General features: G+C 42.0%; 1 protein-coding gene across 20 annotated transcripts in view; it reads left to right on the plus strand.

Annotated features, from left to right (window-relative positions):
• NEDD4L (neural precursor cell expressed, developmentally down-regulated 4-like, E3 ubiquitin protein ligase) overlaps nucleotides 1-22,900 on the plus strand; it is a 293,622-nt gene that overhangs the window by 221,218 nt on the left and 49,504 nt on the right. For all 20 annotated transcript variants that reach the window (XR_002828874.1, XR_002828877.1, XR_002828876.1 and 17 more), the window contains 6 exons: nucleotides 8,399-8,449; nucleotides 10,677-10,738; nucleotides 10,899-11,001; nucleotides 12,618-12,781; nucleotides 19,742-19,874; nucleotides 20,915-21,094. Coding sequence is in view for 15 of the 20 variants with exons in the window: in XM_023752636.1 (XP_023608404.1) it covers nucleotides 8,399-8,449; nucleotides 10,677-10,738; nucleotides 10,899-11,001; nucleotides 12,618-12,781; nucleotides 19,742-19,874; nucleotides 20,915-21,094 (693 nt within the window). In the remaining 5 variants the exon portion in view is untranslated. The remainder of the gene's footprint in view (nucleotides 1-8,398; nucleotides 8,450-10,676; nucleotides 10,739-10,898; nucleotides 11,002-12,617; nucleotides 12,782-19,741; nucleotides 19,875-20,914; nucleotides 21,095-22,900) is intronic.

Raw genomic sequence — 22,900 nt, forward strand, 5'->3', positions numbered from 1 at the left:
CTGTCTACGCCCTTCCATCTGAACTTAATCATCTCAGGTGAGGCCTGGGTACCAGTATTCTCAGAATTTCCCAGGAGATTCTCATGTTCACTAGGCCTGAGAGCCCTGGTTACCTCCCCACTTCAGTCCTGCTCTTTCTGCTCAGAAGGACTTAGGTACCTGTTGACATTGTTCTGTCACAAAAGAGACCAGAAGGGGAGGAGTTGGGCCTCATTTCTTAACCTGTCCTCGGCAGACTTTGAGGAAGAAGAGGCCCACACTCTGGTCTTAAATTCCCATCTGCTAGAATCTTAAATCAACGTTAAGTCTCTCCTAGTCCTTTAAAATTTTTAAGATACATGTAATCATTGGTTTAATTTTTCACAAAGCTTTCAAGTTTTCCTCTCCAGACTTTTTCTTACCAACATTGTATGGAACGAGGAAGAGTTTTTCCTCCTCCTGGGGAGGAAGTTCTAAATACTTAATGAGTTTTAAGGGAAACTTTTTAATAACAACCTAATTAATGGCCTGAGTTTATGATAGATTGGGTGCTTTAAACTGTAGTCTCCAAATGTTTCTATTTACTGGAAGAGCTCTAAAGAACTCTTTCTTGCATAAATTTCAGTAACACAATAAGTTATTAGTTCAGTAGTTGTAAAAGATGCAATATCTAGTGTATTGAGTATTATGTGTGTGCTTTAAGTATATTTCATATCTTACCCAATACTTTGGATTTTTTCTTCTATTGCTGTTTTTAATATGTTTTCATTGATCTGAGAGAGAGGAGGGGAGAGGGAGAGAGAGACAGAAACATCAATCATGAGAGAAAATCATCCATCGGCTGCCTCCTCCATGCCCCCTACTGGGGATTGAGCCCACAACCCAGGCATATGCCCTGACCGGGAATCGCACCCTGACCTCCTGGTTACAGGTCGATGCTCAACCACTGAGCCACACTGGCCAGACTTGGAATTGTTGATATGGTTCATTTTAATAAAAAATATTGCCCATGAAATTGAATTAGCAAAACTTGTCCTTATTGTTAAAAATAGTCAGCCATGTCAGGCTCATTTCCTGTCACTAAAAATTCTGACTTCATTTTTTAAATCAAGTGAATGTGAAAATGAGTTGGTTGGATTGTAAATACGCAACATGTCGTCATTCCAGGGGCCTCTTGTAGGTGAAGGAGACAGTGGATTTTCCACATTCTCTTGCTCTCTCAGGAGCTGGGCCTTTTCAAACCATCCTTCCTTTGGGGCTCCTGAGGTTTTTATAAGCAGCAAACTGCACACAGTAAGATTCAGGCAAGGTGAGAAGCATATATTTTTGGGGGGAAACAGGGAAAGAGGGTCATAATTTAGGAAAGGAGAGGCCACAGAAGGCAGACATGGTTCTCAGGCAGCTCAGGGTTAGGGAAAGATCTAGAAAATGATTTATTTACAACTGCCCACGCCAACACCCTGGAAAGTCTTTGTATATCCCCAGGGGTACTCATCCTTCACTGAAAGAGCTCTGCTTATGAAGTTATTAGGGGGGGGGCAGTTAGTAAAAGAATAAAAATTATTCAGCTCCATTTCTTTCTCCAACTTGACTCATTTCATTCTTGTATTAAAATATAAAGAAAGAGAAGGACATGTATAATAACATACACAGACAAATAATGCCAAGATCATCTTCCTTGCATGTTTAAAGATTGCAAGAACTGTACATTATCTGGCAAATGTAACCGCTGCGGCATAGCACACCTAGTTTTCTGAAGAGAGTGGGGGGAGCCTGTTAATGCTTTTCCTTAAGTCCCTGGTATATGAGTTACATGCTCTATAGCTTGGTGGTGAGATCGTGCACTCTGGAGCCAGACTGCCCGGATTCACAACCTGGCTACTACTTTCTAGCTTAGTGACTTTGGGCAATTTTTTTTAACCTGCTAATAACAGTTTCCAACACAAGATAGGTGAGCTACACATCAGCTTATTATTCTTTCTCACCAGGGTACAGCTAGAGCTTCTCCCCCAGCAAACTTTGATGGAGTCCACTGGCCAGAGATATGGTGTCAGCCAGAGTATGGCCACTGAAAGACACACAATGTGGGTTCCAGTCAGTTCTCCTAGGTCTGGGTCACCAAGCATGTCTGGGATACAGGGAAGACTTCTCTTTACCAACAGGAGAATAAAGGAGATGGACATTGGGGTAACACAGAGTGGGGCTAATGATACTCTGCCCCGCAGGTGGCCCCACTGCCCGGACAGGACAGTGTGTCCTGGATGGGACAGCAGCACCCTGTTGCTCCTTCCCTTTCTGTAGCCTTTCCTCCACCATCTCCAGAGTCTGCTTTATGTCACTATCAACTCAGTGACATTGGTGTCGTTGCTGCTGCTTTATTAACAGCTCCTGAGTATTTCTGATGGGGACTGTGTTAAGGGCTTCTAATATGTAATCTTATTCCCTCACCACATGGTGAACAAACTCCCTGCTGGCAAGGAGTCTGGGAGCAGAACCCTTCTGAAACGGACGCTGTGCCTTTCACTCCCCATGTGGTCCAGAGCCTCATCCGAACTGCCCAACTCCTTCTGGCAGTTGCATTCCATCTCTGTTTCTTTCCCAGCACTTCTCCTTCCAGCTGTCAGGGGACATTTCTAAAGTGTGTTCTGGTGCTTCCCTGGTGAATTTGGGGAAGAACATGTGCATTTGGAGGATTTCATCCTTGCACCTTTTTGTTTTACTTTTAGTAGAATGCTACTTGACTACTTGATAATGGTAACGTCAAGGACATACTGTTTTTGAAACAATTCCCCTCGAATGCCAGAGGCACCAGGTGAGGCAGCCCTGGCTTGTGCAGCGGCAGGTTGGCCTTGGAGGCCGGACTCACTCTATTCCTTCCTGAGCCTCCGCAGTTCAGCTGTCCACACGACAGGGGCTAATGTGGATGACAAGTGGAAGGAGTGTGATGACAAAGTTGACGTCACCCTTTAGAGAAGACTGAGGCAGCGCCTGAAAGTGCATCTTGGCCTCCAGGTGTCTCTCCAGACAACAGCTGTGGGAGTCCCTGTGTTCGTAGCATTTTGTCTGACAGCTTCTGTAAAAATTTCTCAGCTATTCATTATTTAGGTAATTCCAAGAGCATGTTGCTGATCACCCTGAAGGTAGAGCCCCATTGCCTCCTCTATGTGGTCCTTATGCCTCAGAGGGGAAAAGAGGCACCCACCTTGGAAGGCAGCAGCACACAGGAGAGATGCATTTCATGGTGGTCATTTTCCCTCGATTTGTAAGATACAAACATCAAATCATACTATAGCTTTACTCTTTAATTTCTTTTCTGTAGCTTATGTTCTAATTCCTCCAGACTTCTGTCCCATTTGTCTTGAGAAATTCTCAATATAATTTTCTTAAAAATCACTACTTAATGATTGCTAGGATAAACCCCAGCCATTGGTAGTACTGGCTGGTTTTCATTTGCTATAAGTTCAGTGGCTTTTAAACTTTTGATGATGTTACACAAAGAAAAATTAATTTTAGGTCAAAACTTAGCACACATACTCATATGTATGTAACTGAAATAAGTTTCTCAAAACAGTACTTGCTCAATGTTTCATGTGAGACACTAATATTTTCTCTTCCATTTTTAATTTTTTTAAAAAGCTTCTTGTGAACTACTCACAGTTGGAACTCTACCTTAATGTAAAGCTCCACTATTCCGTGCGGTCATTGTACCTTGCAGGAAGTGCCAGCTCTCTGATGCACCTTCCTAAGGAGCCTTTCTGGCCCCTGCTTGCCCTGTGAGCATCCTCCCTGCTTCCAGTGCCTTTCTTCCCATGTGGTCCTGTGCGCTCTTTCTCGGCCTCCTTGGGAAATGCACGGCCCTCGCCTCATTTACCCATGACCTCCGTGGTCATTAGTGTGCAGTGAGATTCAGATTACGTCCTTCAAGTGCAGTTCTGACCTAAAGAAAGACTTTGCTGTTTTTTTCATGTGTTCTTTGTGCAATTGTGTCTCATTCATTTGTGAAGACAACTGAGCCTGGTGGGCACTCGGTGCCGGCAGCTCTGGCCCAGCGTATGTGCAGGAAGCCTGGGGAAATGCTCCAGCGCCATAATAGGGTTCACCGGCACTGCCAGAATAGTCCCAGCATTGGGTTCCAGTGGCATTGACACCAAAACCCTTCTTATTTGAAAGGGAATAGTTATTTAAAAGCAGGGAGAGGCACACTTTCCCTTCAGGGAGTACAACTGTGCCATTCCCTCCCCACCTCCTCCTGTCCGCACCTCCACACTATCCTCTAAGGGACCCCATGAGACTTGCAACCAGGCGACCAAGGGGCAGCAGCAGCTCGTCCCAGGCTAACCCCCTGAACCTGTCTCCAAGGCCCCTGTTCTCTGACTTCCCAGTGAGCCAAAGCAGCCCAGCCTAGGCTCCCCTGTTGCTTCTTCTATGCCCTCCCTTGTTTCACTGTTTTTGCTGTTGTCAATAAACTCTTGCTTGCTTTTATAAATAAATAAATAAATAAATAAATAAATAAATAAATAAATGCGGGGAGGGGTGGTCCTGAATATAGTTAATCGTCGTTTAGAGAGCAAGCGCTAAAAGAAAGTGTTGGTATTAATTTCACTTTTACCTTCTATGACAGGTTTCAGGGGCTCTGTTTTGTGTTATCATGACATTGGAAAAATATTTGATGGCTTGTCAGAAGGGAACATTTATAATTGGTACTAACCTGTACATTTTCAGCCTCTAGAATAGTATGACAGGTAATTGAGGTTGAAATTGATAGCTTTTACCACTTAAAAATAAGTTCAATAAATGCCAGTATTCACTGTATGAGTTAAACTAATTGGGGTTTTGTAATTACTTCTAGTTAACATGAAGCTTGATGAAAATAACTTTGTAGTGGAAATTATTAAAAATTGATTTGCTATAACATGTTTTTATAATATTGGTGTAAGGTGTCATTCTGTGGCATGATAACCTGAGGATATGGTGATAGCCTCAAATGTCTCTACGGGGCCTGCAGGTGGGGATCCCTCCTCCTGGCACGCTGTTTCTGTCTTGTTACTGTCACACCCAGGTGTCCTTGAGACACGCCTGCTTCTCATCTCACACAAAGGTCACTAGTCGGCCCTCTGAACCCCTACTAAGCTCTTCTGCGGTATTGAAGACATGTTTTAAAATTGGTATAGTGTCCTTAACCTAAGTGGTTCACATTCCCTACAATTTCTTCGGTTTGGGCAGCAGTGGGATGTTTTGAAAGCAGGTCTCACCAACACGTTCCACTGATGGATGAAACCCTCGGTTAAGCCCATTCCTTTGGACCATGTGCTGTTCTAAACTTGATCCCTATTTTATTATAAAAATTCTTTTATTTTAGTCATCCTTGATGTCCACCAGAAATAAGGGCCTTGTGTGTACTTTAATCCTGAGGTTGCTCCATCTTTGGCGGTTTTAGAAATTGTTTTTCAATGCAATGGGAAGACTCGTTAAGGTACAAGTGAGGCTGCCTCAGGCCTCGGGGATTCAGCAAAACTATTGCATTGGAGGGAAGAAGTAGAGTCCAAACCAGACGTGGTGTTAACGATAACATAGCAAATGGCATTTTCACAGAACTCCCCACCCAAGTCTCGGCAAACTGTGCTCTCAGCCGCGACTGTGGAGAGCCACCATCTCAGTAAGATTCTCCTTCACTGTTGTGGCCCGACGTGGCTGGTGCCTCTTCTGGTGTCTGGACAAAGCTGAGACATTTAACATCTCCCCAGAAAAACAGCATGGGCGTGCAGCTGTTATGTGGATTTTTGTTGCAGTGCCCTGAGGTTAACGATGGATGAATGGCCTTTTGATGGTATCAGGTTATGACTGGAGCTCTGAATGAGGTGATCTCCTTCTGGCAGTTGCATCCCATCTCCGTTTCTTTCCCAGCATCAGCACCAGTAGCAGGAGAAGAGGGGACAAGTAGCAATTAGGTAGACAGGCAATTTATGGTCAGTAGTCAACACACTTCTTGCTTTAATTTTTTATTGTAGAGTTAACTGATAATTACACTGATTTTGTAATTATAAATAAACTGGCCAGATTGGGGCTGGAATGCTCCCTAACTCTTTGGACAGCAAAGCTGCCTTCCTTTTCTGAGCCTTCTGCAGGCTGCTTCTTTTGTTAAGATCTATAGCATTGCCGGGCCATTGTGGTTTAGTGGTTGAGCGTCAACCTTTGAACCAGGAGGTCATGTTTTGATCCCCCGTTAGGGCACATACCCAGGTTGCGAGCTCAATCCCCAGAAGGGGGCGTGCAGGAGTCAGGTAATCAGTGATTCTCTCTCATCATTTATGTTTTTTTTATCTCTCTCTCCCTCTCCCGTCCTCTCTAAAATCAATAAAAATATTTTTAAAAAAATATATACAGCATTTATTGGCACCTCCTAGCCTTGTGCTAGATGAGGTATATCCGTGGTGGGTTATAGCAAATGTAGCTAAGAAAACAATGAGAATCTCATCGTAAGGATTGGGCTTAGCTCATGCTTCCTGCACACCAGCAGTAACTTTGATTTTCCATTATCCTTCATGCATCGTTTAGAGGAGACAGATAGCTTTCTAGTTAATTACATTTTTTAAATTACCTAAAAGGAAATCCTAAGCCTGGAGCAAATCATGTCACTAACTCTCATTTATATTTACCTGCTGCTGCTTTTTAAATGCAAGAAGAGACGTTTTCCAAGTACATTTGAGAAGTGGTTTCCAGAAATGATAAAAGTCCACGGCAAACTAGTAAAGAGTGTAAATAAGAGCCCAGACTCAGAGTGAGAGGTCTGGCCTCAAGGTGGCTGTGGGACAGGGCTTGCCAGGTTTTAGGCATTTCTGAATGTGGTAGGTGCCACTGCCTGTTTTTATAAGAGGGTTATAGAAGTCCTTGTGTCTGGTTGTGCCTAGGGCCAGGGCAGTGGCTATGACGCATGCACTCTAACAGCAGGACATAGTGCAAACAACTTGTCAGACACCCCATGGGCCAGGTCATGACCCCTGAACTGAGTTACATCTTCCCAGGTGCCTCCCAGAGCCTGAAGAAGCACCCGTGAGAATTTCTCTGAGTGAATTTCATCTAAGTCTATTTTAAGTCAGAAAGATCTGTGCTGTGTAGTAGATGGAGAGGAGAAGAAGCATGGTGGGTCTACAGTTTAACCAGTAACTAATCCATGAACTTGGATTCTGAAGCAATGTACTTACTAGATTGAAATGAGGCCATTTTTTTATGATAAGTAATGTATACGATTTATTAATAACCAGACTGTGCACTCTTTCCCTAGACTCTCAGTTCTCAGGAGCTCTTTAGTTTATAGCACTTGATCAATAAATTCCGGGTGTGCAAAAGTAGGCTTAAAGTTGTAAGTATGTGAGACACAGTTTATGCTTGCATTATTATTTACTATTTTATAATTTTCCAGATGAACAACTGTCAACCTCCTTTTGCCACACCTGTATTTGTTAAAATGTTCCCAACATGTCTTTACTATCTTCTCTTTAAATTGGTCCAGCTATGACCCCCAAGTCTCGATCAACCTGAGTGACACTTTCTTGACAATCATATGCTTCTCAGGTCCAATAGATGACCTATCACCTGTTCTAAACTGATCAAATGTCTCAGCTTTTTTTTTTTAATATATTTTATTGATTTTTTACAGAGAGGAAGGGAGAGAGATAGAGAGTTAGAAACATCGATGAGAGAGAAACATCGATCAGCTGCCTCCTGCACATCTCCCACTGAGAATGTGCCCGCAATCAAGGTACATGCCCTTGACCGGAATCGAACCTGGGACCTTTCAGTCCGCAGGCCGACGCTCTATCCACTGAGCCAAACCGGTTTCGGCAAATGTCTCAGCTTTGTTCAGACACCAGAAGAGGCACCTGCCATGTCGGGCCACAACATCGAAGCAGGCCCTGCCAAGACCACACCTTGTCCTCACAGCAACCAGAGAATATAGGCACTACTAGTATTAATAGGCCTACGTCATTATTGGGGAGCCTGGTGACCAGGAAGACCTGTGACCTGCTCCAGGCTCCTATCTAGGTAGGCTGGTTTGAGTCCAGGCTCTTAACCTAGTAATCTTCGGTCCCATATCTCAGTACCAGGCAGGGAAAGCAAGGCAGTCCACCAGTAAGATACTGGGATGGTAGCTCTCCACAGTCGAGGTTGAGAGCACAGTTTGCTGAGACTTGGGTAGTGGACATCCCATAAAGCCTCGGGCATCTAAATGTTAGGTGTATGGGGCCTGGGCTCACCTGTCTCCCAGATGACAGCTATCTGGGCCATCTGCCTTGACCCATCCCCGTGGCACCGTAGTGTCAGGCCCTGGACCTTTGTCTCTGTCTGTAAAGAAATGTTTTAAGAATGCTGACACTCTGAACTCAATGAGAACATTAACTCTCTGCTCTCTTCTCAACAGACACGAGACGACTTCCTGGGACAGGTGGACGTGCCCCTTAATCATCTCCCGGTGAGGATGGTTACCTGCTTTCTATTGCCTGTTGTGATCAGTGACTTCTCATTGTTTTCAGCTGGATATATTTTCAGAGTAATATTTTCTCAACACAGTGGAGAAGGCTGAAATAAAGAGCCCTAGTTTTTTTCCCCCCAGAAAGTGGTCTTTTCATGGGGATAGGAAAGAATCAAGTGTATCTGAATCTCCAAGTATGCCAGTCAATGTCACCTGCATCTTGCTCTTCTGCTCTTTCGTCTTCCTTTGTCAATTCATGGAAAACAGCTCCCTTCCTCTGTCAGACCCCTCCTAGTCACTGGGGTGTTTTTGCTTTCAAATTCATCCTCTGTATCTAATGAAACATGTTTTCCCTTTGTCTAGAACTGCACATGCTATTTCTGTGGCCTACATCTCTACAAGCTGGTGGTGCCCAGAATTTGCTATATGGCTTTCTCAGTCAGCACAGACAAAAGATGCTGTTGCTTCTGAGTGAACTTGTCACTCAGCTTTAGAAATATGAGTTAGCATGTGTGGTGTAGCTACCATTTCCCTCTGCTCAGATGAGCAGCAAAACACTTAGATCTATTGACAAATAACTGAGGTTAGAGATGCCCCTGAGGAAATATAGACAGACTGTGGGGACAAGACCTGGAGGCCTTGGTGAGCAATAGATCACCTCATATTCCAGCTTTGCTTTTCCATATTGTTCCACCCCTCCTCTGGCTCTTGGGCAACACAAAGTGATTGAAATAGCAGCCAAGAAAGGATAAGTCAAATGGTTCACAGTGAGGTTACAGGTAATTACCAGCCAGACCCTGTTTGACCTTGAAGGCATAGAAATAATTTTCAGTTTATTATAAGCAAAGGAAGAAACCATCGGCAGTTTAAAGCAGGGAATGACAAATAGATAACATATATATATATTTGGCCAATATGCTAAGTGTCCATCCAACCAGTAGCTATGACGCACACTGACCACCAGGGGGCAGATGCTAAATGCAGGAGCTGCCGAGCTACAGTGACTTGACAGCAGTGGTTCTCGGGTGACGCACCCCAAAACTAGAGAAGAGGGAGCCCAATTCCTCACAGGGCCATGTGATTACACCTTCAGCCGTGGGTTATGTTGTTGCTGGAGCACTGTTGGCCCTGAATCTGGTTTATTGCACACTTGCATTTGAGTTCCACACCCTGTACAACAGCAACTTTGCAGAGTGCCCTCTCGCACTCCAGGACCCCTCGGGGGATGTCAGAGAGCTGGTTTGGGCCTAATCCCCACAGGCCAGGCCAAGGGACCCCACCTGCCGGAGGGACCTAGCTCACTGCGCAGACACCCTTCGAGCCACGGTGGGGAGGGACCTGCGGGAGGTTGGCTCCAGGGCATGTCTCGCCCCTCTTGCCCAGTCCCGCCCCGCCCAGACCCGCCCCACCAGCCACCTTCTAATTAATTTCCTTTCAGTGTGCATGGATCTGTGCACCAGGTCACTAATTTCAAATATAAATACATACACACACACCCCTCTCATACAAAAAAAATCATGGTATTGTGGTCTCTTTTGTTACAGAAGTAAATATTCTAAATTGTGTTTCATTAAAGAACCTAGGTTTTTGAGATTTTACTATTTAATTAATGAAATAGTAACATTTATTTTTCTAATTTCCTGCTTGCTTTGATTAAGCACGATCTTTTGATTTCTTTGAAAAATCGATAAATGTTACAATTGCATTCATATCTTCATGAAATAAGCAGCAGCAAAAGGTAGATTGATGGTGCCACCTAGGACGATCTCTGTGGAGGAGATAACCTTTCATTTGTCTAGGCTGATGACAATGTTAAAGTAAAATTATTCCCTTCACAGATTAGATCTTGCATACTTTCCTGTTAACTCCATCTTTAGGTTTCTTGGATGACCACTGGTTCTCTGACGTTAACCAGTATGTGAGATTGAGGCCTTCACCCTGCAGTTAGGAATTATGCTTGGCATTGACCACTATCATTTTGTCATTTGTCTAAGGCCGGGTTGGCTCCTAAAAACAGATGTTGATAGTGACATCTAGTGGATCTTGAGTGACTAAAGTCTGGGACCTATAAAATGTTAAATAATTGTCCAAGTAACTGGTTGAGGAACCGACTCTGTCTTTGCTGTTCCCACATTCTAAAATGAAAATGTACTCTCTGTAATCCAGTCTGGTGTACCTAACAATACAATATCTCAGGGGTATTGAAACTTACTTTTTCTTCCCGCAGACAGAAGACCCAACCATGGAGCGACCCTACACGTTTAAGGACTTTCTCCTCAGACCAAGAAGGTGAGGCCTCAGGGGCAGGGGTCCATTATGCCTTGGTTATTGGTTTTCTCTGAGGAAGATTTAGCAACTTTTCCTGTTTTACCTTTTTTAAAAGTCATCATAAATATGAAAGATATAACCAAGCCATATCCTTTATAACCAATGTTCTTCTATCATACAGTCATAAATCTCGAGTTAAGGGATTCTTGAGATTGAAAATGGCCTATATGCCAAAAAATGGAGGCCAAGATGAAGAAAACAGTGAGCAGAGGGAAGACATGGAGGTAAGAGCATCAGGCCTTGGTCTCTCTTCCTTGCCTAAGATCATATGACTATTTCATCGTAGGATTTTATTATTTAAAGAAATAAAAGTTTATAAAGCTTTTAAGTATGAAAAAACTTAAAAGTGCCCGGGAATCTGTCTTTGATCATCTACCAGTGTGTTTGTTTTTAGTAAAAAAGACGAACTTTTCATCTTACATTACAACACTAATAATTGAAAAGATTTCTCTTTATAAAATGCTAAACTCATATTTTATTAATAGCCCACCCCTATGTGAATTCTCCTCACATATTTAATTCTGTTATTACTTTGGACTCTCAGTTCTTTGTAAATTCCATTTAGCAAGTGGAATTGCTTCAAAGTGGATCAAGTGATTTAGAAAATCTTTGCCAGGTCTCTCACTCGTTTGGCCCACAGGTGACAGTGTGAATCAGGCAAGCTTTCCACTAGAAATGCCATTTTGGAATGAGCTGTCAGGGGAATTTTCTTTCTTTCCCTCTTGGCCTCGCTGCCTTTTAACTTGCTAGTCACATACCTAATCCGTGGGTTCTATTGTACCTTCTCAGCATGTCCTTCAGATAGTGCTGTTTTGTTAGAGTCTTATCTCGTCCTGAAAATGTCCACTAAACAAGGCCTCTCTATGGCTTGTTTTACACATCTGTTTGCAGCTGTTGCATATATGTGATATGTGACTATGTGGGCAAGTCAACTGAGCCTCCCTCAGACCCAGAGGTCGGATTTCCAGGCAGTATTTCATCTGTGAGCTTTCATCTGTGAGGAGGAGTGAAGTGGGAGGTAGACAGTCATGAATGTTAAGATTTCACAAGCACATCAACAGATTCTTATCTCAAATCCAAGGAATTTTTTTTACACTCTTCTAACCTCCCAACCGTAGTAACCCGTGAATTACTTCATTTTCCAGTGACTTTACTAGGGGATGTTAGGAAGGAATACTTAATGCCTAAAATATGTGTTGCAAAAATGTAACTGGTACCATGAAGCCTGTTTATGTGGCCCCAGCGAGTAGTGGGTGTAAGTAGAATGCCACAGCATTCAGACATCTCTGGCTCCCGGGATTGTACTGGATGGGGAGTGTGTGTTTCACCCCCAAAGCCAGCTTCAGGGCCAACCTCCCTCCTGGTCACTGGTGCTGCAATTTTTGTTAGAACACACGCAGTGCAGCTTATCTCCCAGCTCCCCTTTGCCTTTGGGAGGTGTTGAAAAGATAGCACGTGTAACAAGACCCGCGTCGGTGCCCTGGCTTTGTACAGCCTTGGAGGCCTTTGGGTCAAAATAACGAATATTCAATGTGGAAGGAGTAGAATGTGACTTAGGAACACAGCAGATAGTACATTACCAACTCTCTGTGGCTCCTTCTAGTAGTCATCTTAAGGCAAAATGGCCACACTTAGTTGACTATTGCTCAAAATATTTTAATACTACTCTCCTGGAATTGGGGGGTTTTTTGCCCCTTTTGGGGAATTTCTTCAAATATGGCACATGAAGCCACTGCAGGAGCCAGAGAGCAGCAGAGCAAGGACACAGGGGGCACTGTGAGTGTCTTTTCCTCGCTTGAAGATCCAGCCTCATGACCTTCCCTGTGATCTTACTCCACAGCACGGGTGGGAAGTCGTGGACTCAAATGACTCCGCTTCTCAGCACCAGGAGGAGCTTCCTCCTCCTCTGCCCCCTGGCTGGGAAGAGAAAGTGGACAATTTAGGTCGGACCTACTACGTCAACCACAACAACCGATCCACTCAGTGGCACCGACCGACACTGATGTGAGTATTGTAGGATGGTTAGGAACACACGTCATCGTCTGCAGGTAGGGCCAAACGTGGCAGCTCTTTGAGCTGGGCCTGGGAAATATATCTCATGTCTGTAAAAGCACGTGGTGGTATGGTACCTCAGGGTTCCCCTTCATTGAGTTCAAGAGCGTGGCAGCCTGTCAGAATTTGTGTATGATGAGGAAGCCCTTGCCTTTGATCGCATTCTGCTATTTTATGAACTAACTAGAGGCCCAGTGCATGAAATTCGTGCACTTGGGGGAGGCTCCCTCAGCCCAGCTTGTGCCCTCTCGCAGTCCAGGAGCCCTCGGGGGATGTCCATGGAGTGGGCCTAAGCCGCAGTCGGACATCCTTAACACTGCTGCAGAGCAGGAGAGGCTCCTGCCACCGCCACTGCGCTCACCAGCTGTGAGCCTGGCTTCTGGCTGAGCGGCACTCCCCCTGTGGGAGCGCACTAACCACCAAGAAGCAGCTCCTGCGTTAAGCATCTGCCCCCTGGTGGTCAGTGTGTATTATAGTGAAAGGTTGTTCTGCCATTTGGTCGATTTGCATTGATATAGGATTGATTTTGTCTTTTTTTAAAAAATTATTTATTGATTTTTAGAGAGAGGAAGGGGGAGAGAGAGCAATACTGATTTGTTGGCTCCACTTATGTATGCATTCATTAGTTGATTTTTGTATGTGCCCTGACCAGGGATCAAACCCACAACCTTGGTGTATTGGGACAGTGCTCTAACCAATTGAGCTACCGGGCCAGGGCTGTCTGTCTTCTTTATATAGATTCGTGAAATACAAAGCAGAGGTTACATTTCTTAGATTTGTCTTTTCTTTGGTGATATCATTTCCCTCTTCTTCAGCTTCCTCTTCTCACTAACCCAGAATGGAAAACAACAAGCAAATTGGCCGTGCAGTGTTCTTTTCCCCCTTAAGATTTGGGATTTTTATTCCCTTTAATTACTTGATTTAGAAACCCTCTTAAAATTTTTTGTTTTCCCTTTTTGAGAAATTTCTATATCACCCCTTTGATATAATTAGGAACACATGGGATTGTTGCGAACTCAGAATTAGTAATTACTGCTTATTCTGATCCCTCCCCAACCTCATGGAGGCAGTGCACTGATTACTGTTTTGTTTACTTGGCAATTTTTGGTTTGATGATACCAAATAAACACTAGTTAAACCTCAGCTACTATAAAAAAGGATTCGAAGTAGCTTGTTTCTATTTACCTATTTCTTAATTTATTTTTATTGTTGAGAGTATTACAGATGTCCCTTCTCCCCCCCCCCCATTGACCCCTTCGACCCCACACCTCCCTCCCCCGCAACCCCAGGCCTTCACCACACTATTGTCTGTGTCCATGGGGTATGCATATAAGTTCTTTGTTTAATCTCTTCCCACTCACCCCCACCTTCCCTCTGAAATACATCAGTCTGTTTTATGCTTCTATGTCTCTGGGTTTATTTTGTTCTTTAAATTCCACATATGAGTGAGATCATGTGATACTTGTCTTTCTCTGACTGGCTTATTTCACTTAGCTTGTTTTTAAATCACAGTATACCTCAAGATCTAAAACTGTTAATACGCAATAAAAGGTAAAAAAAAAAAAGTATTGAAGGAAAAGAAAAAATTATTCTAGCAATCATGAGTTCGCTAGCAGCCAAGATAAGGAGGTAATTATCAATGAGTTATATAATTGCAACAGGTACCAAAGGCCAAGTATATCAGGTGAGATAATTTTCTCCTTAACCCAGACTCTGAAGGAAATTTGCTGATGATATTTTGAAACAAGGGGTATTAGCAGTATGATGGATGGATGCTGTTGTTGATAACTCTTCTCTTTAGAAATTTCGAAGATATCCTGGGTGGGGAAGGTAGCCAAGAAGTTTGGTCTGGGTTTTGTTGATTTAGAACTAGAGTTTGCAGAATCTTCAGCAACAAATAGCCAGGCCTTCCTACGCCTCCAGATGGGTTCTTGTGAATATCAGCTGTCCTTGGTCAGCTTTGGACTGCCTAGCGTGGACATAGCTCATTGCCCCCAGGACAACAGAAATATCAGAACATTGGGGTGATGCTAAACTCTTTTTTATTGTAATTTTTTTCCCATGGAAATGATTCGGTGATCTTTTATATTAAATATTTTACTATTTTCCTCTGGTTAATGGCCATAGCTGTTAAAACTGTTGTAAGTCATTTGATTACGCTAGCTATTTGTAGTTTTTTTAAAAACGGACTCACCTTGGACTTGGTAATATGTAGTGATCAGAAGAATACCTGCTTGGTAGTGATAAGCAAAACACCATAACCTGCCTTTGCTAAACATCATAAGAAAGTACCTTAAAACATAGCACTCTGTTGGGACCAGTATGTCATGTGACCTCTGTAGGAAAGTGACCACTAGCAACTCACAAAGGAAGAAATACTTATGGCCAATACATCTATGGAAATTTTTCACCTTTATTAATAATTACCATGTACTAGTAAACTGAAATCTATATTTGGAGGATAAATGGTGATAATTGCAACTTTAGCTTCCTCCCAGAGTTGTGAAACTAATGAGAGAATCACTGAGAAAACACTTTATGTGGTTTTCTAAACATACCATCTTTGGTGTCTATGTACCAAAGAATTAAACCAAAACAGAAGATGTAGCTTGTGTAATGCTGGCAAAGCAGGAGCCCAGAAGCAACATGGGAAGATGCAGTTCTTCATCCAAGTACAGGTCCACATGTAGTTTAGGGAGAAGTCAGTGACATGACCATCCCCATCCCTGAGGCAGCTGAGCTCCAACGAGAGGTGGAGCCAGGAAGGACACAGCAGGACTCGGGGTGGAGCTCCTGGAACGGCTCCTTTCCAGGTGACGTCTAGAAAGCCAAGAAGAGTTAGATAAGGAGAGTGGGTTTCCACAGTGACCTTTTGATCCCATCTGTGCTGTTTGAGAACTCGGGGTTCTTTCTCCTTAACTTTATTTGGCTTGGCCTGAAGCCCTCAAGCCTTCCAGAATTAAGGGATTGTTTTAATTCAGAAATAATTGTTTTCAGAAGTCAGTTTTCACAGAATACTCTAGTACTCTTTGGAGGAAAATTGATACTGAGAAGTCTGTGTTAATCGGCTGTATCTGAGAAAATCACATAGTGATTACCGATTACCATGTGCTAATCGAGAATTGTGACACTCCTGGTGATTCTTATTTCTTACCTTGTGCCCCAAACTTCAAACCCTCTAAAAATTGTTCACCCTGAAAAAATATCGGTGCCCTCAGACTGTTTTTTACAAGGTCTGTTTTCACCCTGTCTCCTCCAGACTTGCCACCGCAGTCATAAACGTGCAGTGCACCCAAGTGGCCCAATCATGCAAGCTGCTTCCTCATTACTTCATCTTCTTTTTGGCTCCATGGCTGTGCTGCTTCCCTCCCCCACCCTCCAAAAAGAGGGGAAAAAACTAGAACATGCCCTTCCTCGGCTACCGCCAGCCTAATGCACCTTCCTCTGGGGAACCAGACCCCTTTAGGCAGGCGTCCCTGCAAAAACCTTGGGCTTCCCCAGTCCTGGCTCGGAGCACAGAATATTCTAATTCCCTGTTGGGGCAGATCTATCCTTTGCACCTGGCACAAAGTCGGCGCTCAGCCAGTGCCTTTAACTGAATGACTGACTACAGATGAGTCACTTCTGAAAGTGATCATAGGCACATGGTTTCCTGAACTGTCTAGGACAGGTTTAGGTCTGGATGCATACTTTAGAACAGAAGGTGATCAGAGAAAACACCCCAGCCCCCTCAAGTTTGATGGTGGCTTTTAAAACACCCCTAAATTGGGATTGTCAAGGGCGGGGAAGAAAAAAAGGACACATATGTAATACCCTTTGTAATACTTTAAGCAATAAAAAAATAAAATAAAATAAAAATAAATAAAACACCCCTAATTTTAAATTTGTCCTTTTCCTATTTTAACATAAACTATAGATTTTTTACTGTAAAAACTACAGTTTTTTTTTAAAGGTGGGGAATTACATGAAGATGATAAATGAAGATGAACTTGTTAAACTCACCTAATTTGCACTTATTTTAGCTTTCTAAAATACTTTGTATATCTTTCCCTGTCTTAGCAGTAGTGCAGTCACATAGTCACTAATGTATGTGAATGTAAATGATTTGGCACACTGATCTTAATTGGCACTGAACTTGTCTTTATTCATTTGTACATTTTCCATGAAAGTTAATTGAAGAATACATATGTGAAATTAATGACTGATGAAAATTGAAATAGCCATTCCTTAAATTTTTTCTGGCCCCAGGTAAAACCATTTTTCTGTTTTAGTTTGTCAGATTAGGAATATTTTACATGTTTATCTGGCCATTAGTGACCATTTATACTTCCAGTCAGTTTCAACAACTTCTGTTCCAAACCCTCTCATTCAGTTAATTAAATACCATGGTGTGAACATTTTCATTTTGGCACTAAAAGACCATAAAAGCCCATGTTTGGAATTTCAAAATCGGAGGTATCTGGCTTCTTTATGCTATTTAGTTGTTTCTGGTTCACACAGATTACTAATTATTTGAGCATGTTGGGTAAGGAAGATTGGCATAATTGATTTTAAATGCCCTTTTAAAAAAAACAACACACCAGTTTTTCCAAAATAATGGACTTTTGTATATACTTCTGAGAGATACAAAATGCAGAGAGAGTAATGAAAACCTTATTCTTTTCAACCTCTCAGAAGTCCCTGTAACAATTCAAGTATGTGTTAGGGCCTGGCACATGTAGCATGCAAACATTAGTCTCTCTGTTGACTGAATAAATGATGACTGATATTTCAAGTGAAGATTTCAAATTTTAATGAAACTCTTATTTGTAAAATATTTTTAAGGAAAGCCAGTCATTATAAAGTGATATTGCTTTCATCTTCAATAAAAAGTGAAAGAGGACAATGTAAAGTTTCCTTTGCCTTCTTAGACACTACTGAAATATTTTACACATTTTATTAAGGTATTTTGATCATTCTGACCTACTTTTTGTGAGCTTTGTAATGCCTTATAATTACTTTCGATAAGCATTGTTTGCTTAAGAAATGAATGCCGTATAAAAATGACTGTAGTAACATGAAATCACAAAAAGCAATATTACATTTTCTAATATATCCCATAGTGTTATTTTTATCATTCTGTTTTGGTGGTTTCAGAAATTTTATTAGAATACTTGGGTATCCCTTGATTGTAATTATTTTATTTATGGCCATAGTTGTCCGTTTTTCTGAAGGTATCTCCATTTAGTGTCCTGTTTTTAGTTTAGTTATGCTTTAATCTATATAATAAAAGCCTAAGCGACCATTTCAGCCGAACAACCAAAATGGCCAGTCGCTATGATGCGCACTTACCACCACCAGGGGGCAGACGCTCAATGCAGGAGCTGCCCCCTGGTGGTCAGTGCGCTCCCACAGGGGGAGCACTGCTCAGCCAGAAGCCGAGCTCAAGGCTGGCAAGAGCAGCGGGCGGTGGCAGGAGCCTCTCCTGCCCCCGTGGCAGCACTAAGGAGCAGTGAGCAGGCAGATGGTAAGAAGCGAGGGGTCCCAGACTGCGAGAGGGCGCAGGCCAGGCTGAAGGAACCCCCACGCCGCCCACCCCCCCCCCCAGAGCACGAATATCATGCACCAGGCCTCTAGTATTACTATAAAATATGCAGGATATATTTCTGTTAGAGTTCAAAAGTTTGTGTATTGGATGTGCAGATACAGTAAAACTTAATTCAGATTTTCATAATAAATTATCATTTTAATATGGATTAAATGAAAGCTAACCTTCATCTTACCCCCTTTACCAGTAAAACTAACCCTTTGCACTCCAAACCATTCTGGACATTGGCTACCAGCTACTCGACGCTACTTTGCGGCGGAAACGTGCATTTACAGACCCTCATATTATTTAGTATAATTTTGGAACCAAGTAACGTATTATAATGATATTGGACTTATATGAATTGGGTGACATCGAGGAATGTATATTTGCAAAAAAAACAATATTTTATTGTTTATAATTTTGTACAGTATGATAAGTTTTGTAACACTCCCCAATATGCATTGCAGGCTGATTAGTGCATGTTTGACAGTAATAAGTGGTTTGACGCCTGCCACCAGGTGTTTTCCTGTTAGAACACACAATGCAGTCCCGTTTTCTTTGTCCCACATCGGGAATATGTAGTTTATTGTTTAATCCGACACAAAACCCGCTGACATTTCTTGTATATATCTTAGTAATTTTACGATATTTTGATTTAATTTCTTGTGCCATTTCAAGATAAAACTTCAGGGAAACATGCATGTCTCAAAAAGTTGCGTTGAAATAACTCAATTCCCCGTAATCACTAATAAACTGCAATGTCCCCTGAGAGGGGACATCCGAGTGATATGCTAGAATTCCAATGTCCCCTGAGAGGGGACAGCGGAGTGCAAAGGGCTAATTGTGTAAAGATGTCTATTTGAAGGACTTGAACCATTTCAAGAGTTACCTATTTATTTGCATACAAGGCTGTTAGTTCCAAGCTTTTTACTATTCAGGCGCCCCACAGGCTCTTTATTGGAATGCAGTATTTGTTTGTTTGAATGTTTAAAACCTATGTTTTAGGAAAATCTGTAACAAGGGCCCCGGTTTAATACTATATTTCAATTAGTTTAAATAATGTTTTCAAATATTTTGAAATATTAACTTGTGACATCATTTTTGTCAACTGAATATGGTGTCTTATCAAAGGAGTCTGTGTGAGTTTTCTCTGAGAAACATTTTGACATTTAAACTTCTACTCTAAAAGCCCCCAAAATATGGTGGAAGAATTCTCATTGTCAGCTTGTTGAACATAAGTGCACTGTCATTTTAGTAGGTGCCAGGCCCTTGGTGAGTGTTGGACTCTTGTTGAGGGGCCACTTATCAATATGGGGTCTGCTCTCTCCACCCCCTGCCCTCAGGGATGTGTCCTCCGAGGCGGACAGCAACATCCGGCAGATCAACCAGGAGGCGGCCCACCGGCGCTTCCGCTCCCGCCGGCACATCAGCGAGGACCTGGAGCCCGAGCCCTCCGAGGGCGGAGAGGGCCCCGAGGTACTGCGTCCCGCTGCCCCAGACTCTGCACCCCCTCCTCTCCGTGTCCCCAGCTTGATTCTATGCTGTGATTTTCTTTCTCCATAAAAGCTGTCTAATGGTCTCATAGCTAATTGACAACCATCGAGATATTAATTTAGAAAGTGCTCATAAAAACCATGTTTGATGAATGCATGTATCTATATTATTACAAAAGAATGGCGTATTGGGGATCTTAAGATTTTTTTACTCCATAATTGCAATTGGGTGAGCCCTATAACTTGTTTGGGTACCAAGTACAAGCTGTTACTGAATACTAGTACTTTTGACATCACAAAAGAGATGTATTACCAAGGAAATACAAATTTGGGTGAATGGCACTGTTTATAATTTGCCCCTGAAATATTAATGGTAAATTACTGGGGTGGGGGAAGTTATGAATTGAAGAACAAATGAACAATTATCATAACTTCCATGCTGCCTTAATAGCTCTGTTTACTTACTAGAAATCCATTAAAGGTATTACCTCAGGAAGATCATTTACAAAATGCTCCAGTGATCAAAAATTGAAAAGCCAAATTGATTCCGTAAAAAATTTACTGAAAGGTACTTTACAACATTGTTTAATTACAGATTATAGCATCTATGCTGTTTTCATTGTGAATCCTGAGAAGTTAGAGTGAAAGGAACTCCATGGAAGTTATCAATGAATTCCTGAGATTATTTTTTAACCCATGCATTTAGTAATGAGAGCTAGAGGTCAGTCACAGCTCAGAGAGGTGGTATTATAAAGTGGTTAAGAGCACAGCCCATGGAATCTGGCTTCCTTGGTTCAAGACCTGGTCCTGCCACTTCATAGCTCTATTACCTTGGGCAAGTCCCCCTCTGTGCCTCAGTATCCTCACCTCCTAATTAGGGTTGTAGTCATATCTTTCTCGTGGTTCTTGAGAAGATTATTTGCCTCCTACATGCTTAGTAAATGTTAATTATAGTTATGATAATGGTTATTGTTGGGGATTCCTCCTTCCTAGCATTTACCTCTGCATCTCATCCATTGGTAGCCTTGGGAGACCATTTCAGAAGAAGCAGCTATCACTGGAGACTCCTCCCTCAGTCTGCCGCTGCCCCCACCACCTTCCTCCCCATCCTCTCGGACCAGCCCTCAAGAGCTGTCTGAAGAACTAAACAGAAGGCTTCAGTTCACTACGGACTCCAATGGGGAGCAGTTTGGTTCTTTGATTGTGAGTAATCGTCCTGTTTGAATGAGAAGTTAAACAAATATTTTGTCATTTTTTTTTTGTTGTTGCTTTAAGAGAGTCTTGTATGCAAATAATGACCAAGGGTCTTCTAGCTCCCAGATAATTCTGACATTTTCCTAAGTTCCTCCTAACCTAGGAGAAGGAGGACTATACCAAAATTGGCCACGCAGGTGAGAATCTTTCTTGATTTAAAAAGAATTCAAGAAAATAAGAGTTCATGACTTCCGTAATTCTCAGCTTTAACCATGTAGAATTTCTCCTCCTAGCCAAAGGCTCATACATAGTACTCTCACCACAAAGGTGGCTTTTTGCATTGGGGACATGGAGAAGATATTGGGCCTCCCAATCAGTCCTCTTAAATCATACTCATTTTAGAGATGTAGGCATAGTCTTTAAGGGACCCATCCAAGACAAAGTTCAAATAGGAGATAGAAAACATTTACGTCCCAGAAAACCAGTCCTTAAGAAGGGTTGTGGAATTGGGACACTGACATCAGGGTAGTAACATTTGAATTGGCATTCTCAACAATTAAGGACACTCTTTCTAGAAGCTTCAGATGGGGCTGAGCCCTGGTAAGCAGCAGAATCAGCCTTGAAGAACTCTGTATTTGACAGTATAAAACTGCAGAAAAAGCCCATACAAAATTCCTGCTTGAGCTTTAAACTGAGAATAAATGCAGTCTCAGTTTCTTGAGAAATTGAACTTAAAGCTGTTCTATAGTAAAGATGGGAGTGATGTCACTGAAAATGGCACCTAAAAAAAAATAGGCATTATTGCGATCATATAAAATGTAAATGGGTAGGACTGCATGATATGTAAAAGCAAATACTCACAAAATTGCTCCTTATTCAGTTATGGTGTTTTTATTTTAACAGACACCATTGCCCAATTTGTGTGAGATGCAATGATTATTTAATGTGGTTTTATATTAAAAGTCTATTAATGGTTTTCAGAAAGAAATATCAATGAGATGAAAATTTAGTACTAAGGGGGCAGGGAAAAAAGGAGTTTACATATATAGGACATTTGAATTGGTAAAACTGTTGCTATGGAAACAATATAAGCAATGAAGCCATATATTTAAAACCTATTAAAGGAAGTATTGCAATAATTATAGCAATTATATACCTTTGGTCTACCAAGTGAAAAATCATAATATTCTTCAGCATTAATATTAAGTTAACATCTCTAATTATTTGTATAAGGAGCTCCTGCATTTATTTATTAAAGCTATATAAAATACCTTTAACATCCAAGTGCACATGTCAGAATTATTTTAAGATTGTTGAGTCTGGTTCAAGTATTAAATAAAGGTGCCTAAGAAAGAGAAGAATATGGGACTCTTCTCCAGTTTTTCTCAGGGTCACTGTATTCCAGAACAATAGCAGCAACTACTGTAGAAAGATGTGGATAGTCCCCCACCCCCTTCCCTGCCCCAAAGTCTTTCTTTGACCTTATCGCATTTTAGTTACTGCAAAATATCAAACGTGACCCCTGGATGAACCTGTTGCTGATTAGACCCTGGCTTTTGTATGTGTCACCTGCTGTGTTCTCTGATTGGATTTGTTAGGCTCTTTTTAAAACTACATAGGTGAAGCAAACAAGAGGAACATTATACATTACACATTTGATTTACTAGGTTAGCCTCACTATTTCCCCTCATTCCTTATCTGTGTGACTTTAACTCCATTGAGAAGCCAAAATTGTAAATACCTGACCCTTCAGAAGTAGCACAAAATTATATTTGAGTTTCCTTGGATATAGAATCCAATTGGTTCTTTATCAAT

The sequence above is a fragment of the Myotis lucifugus genome, unplaced genomic scaffold (assembly GCF_000147115.1).
Source record: "Myotis lucifugus unplaced genomic scaffold, Myoluc2.0 scaffold_36, whole genome shotgun sequence".
NCBI lineage: Eukaryota > Metazoa > Chordata > Mammalia > Chiroptera > Vespertilionidae > Myotis > Myotis lucifugus.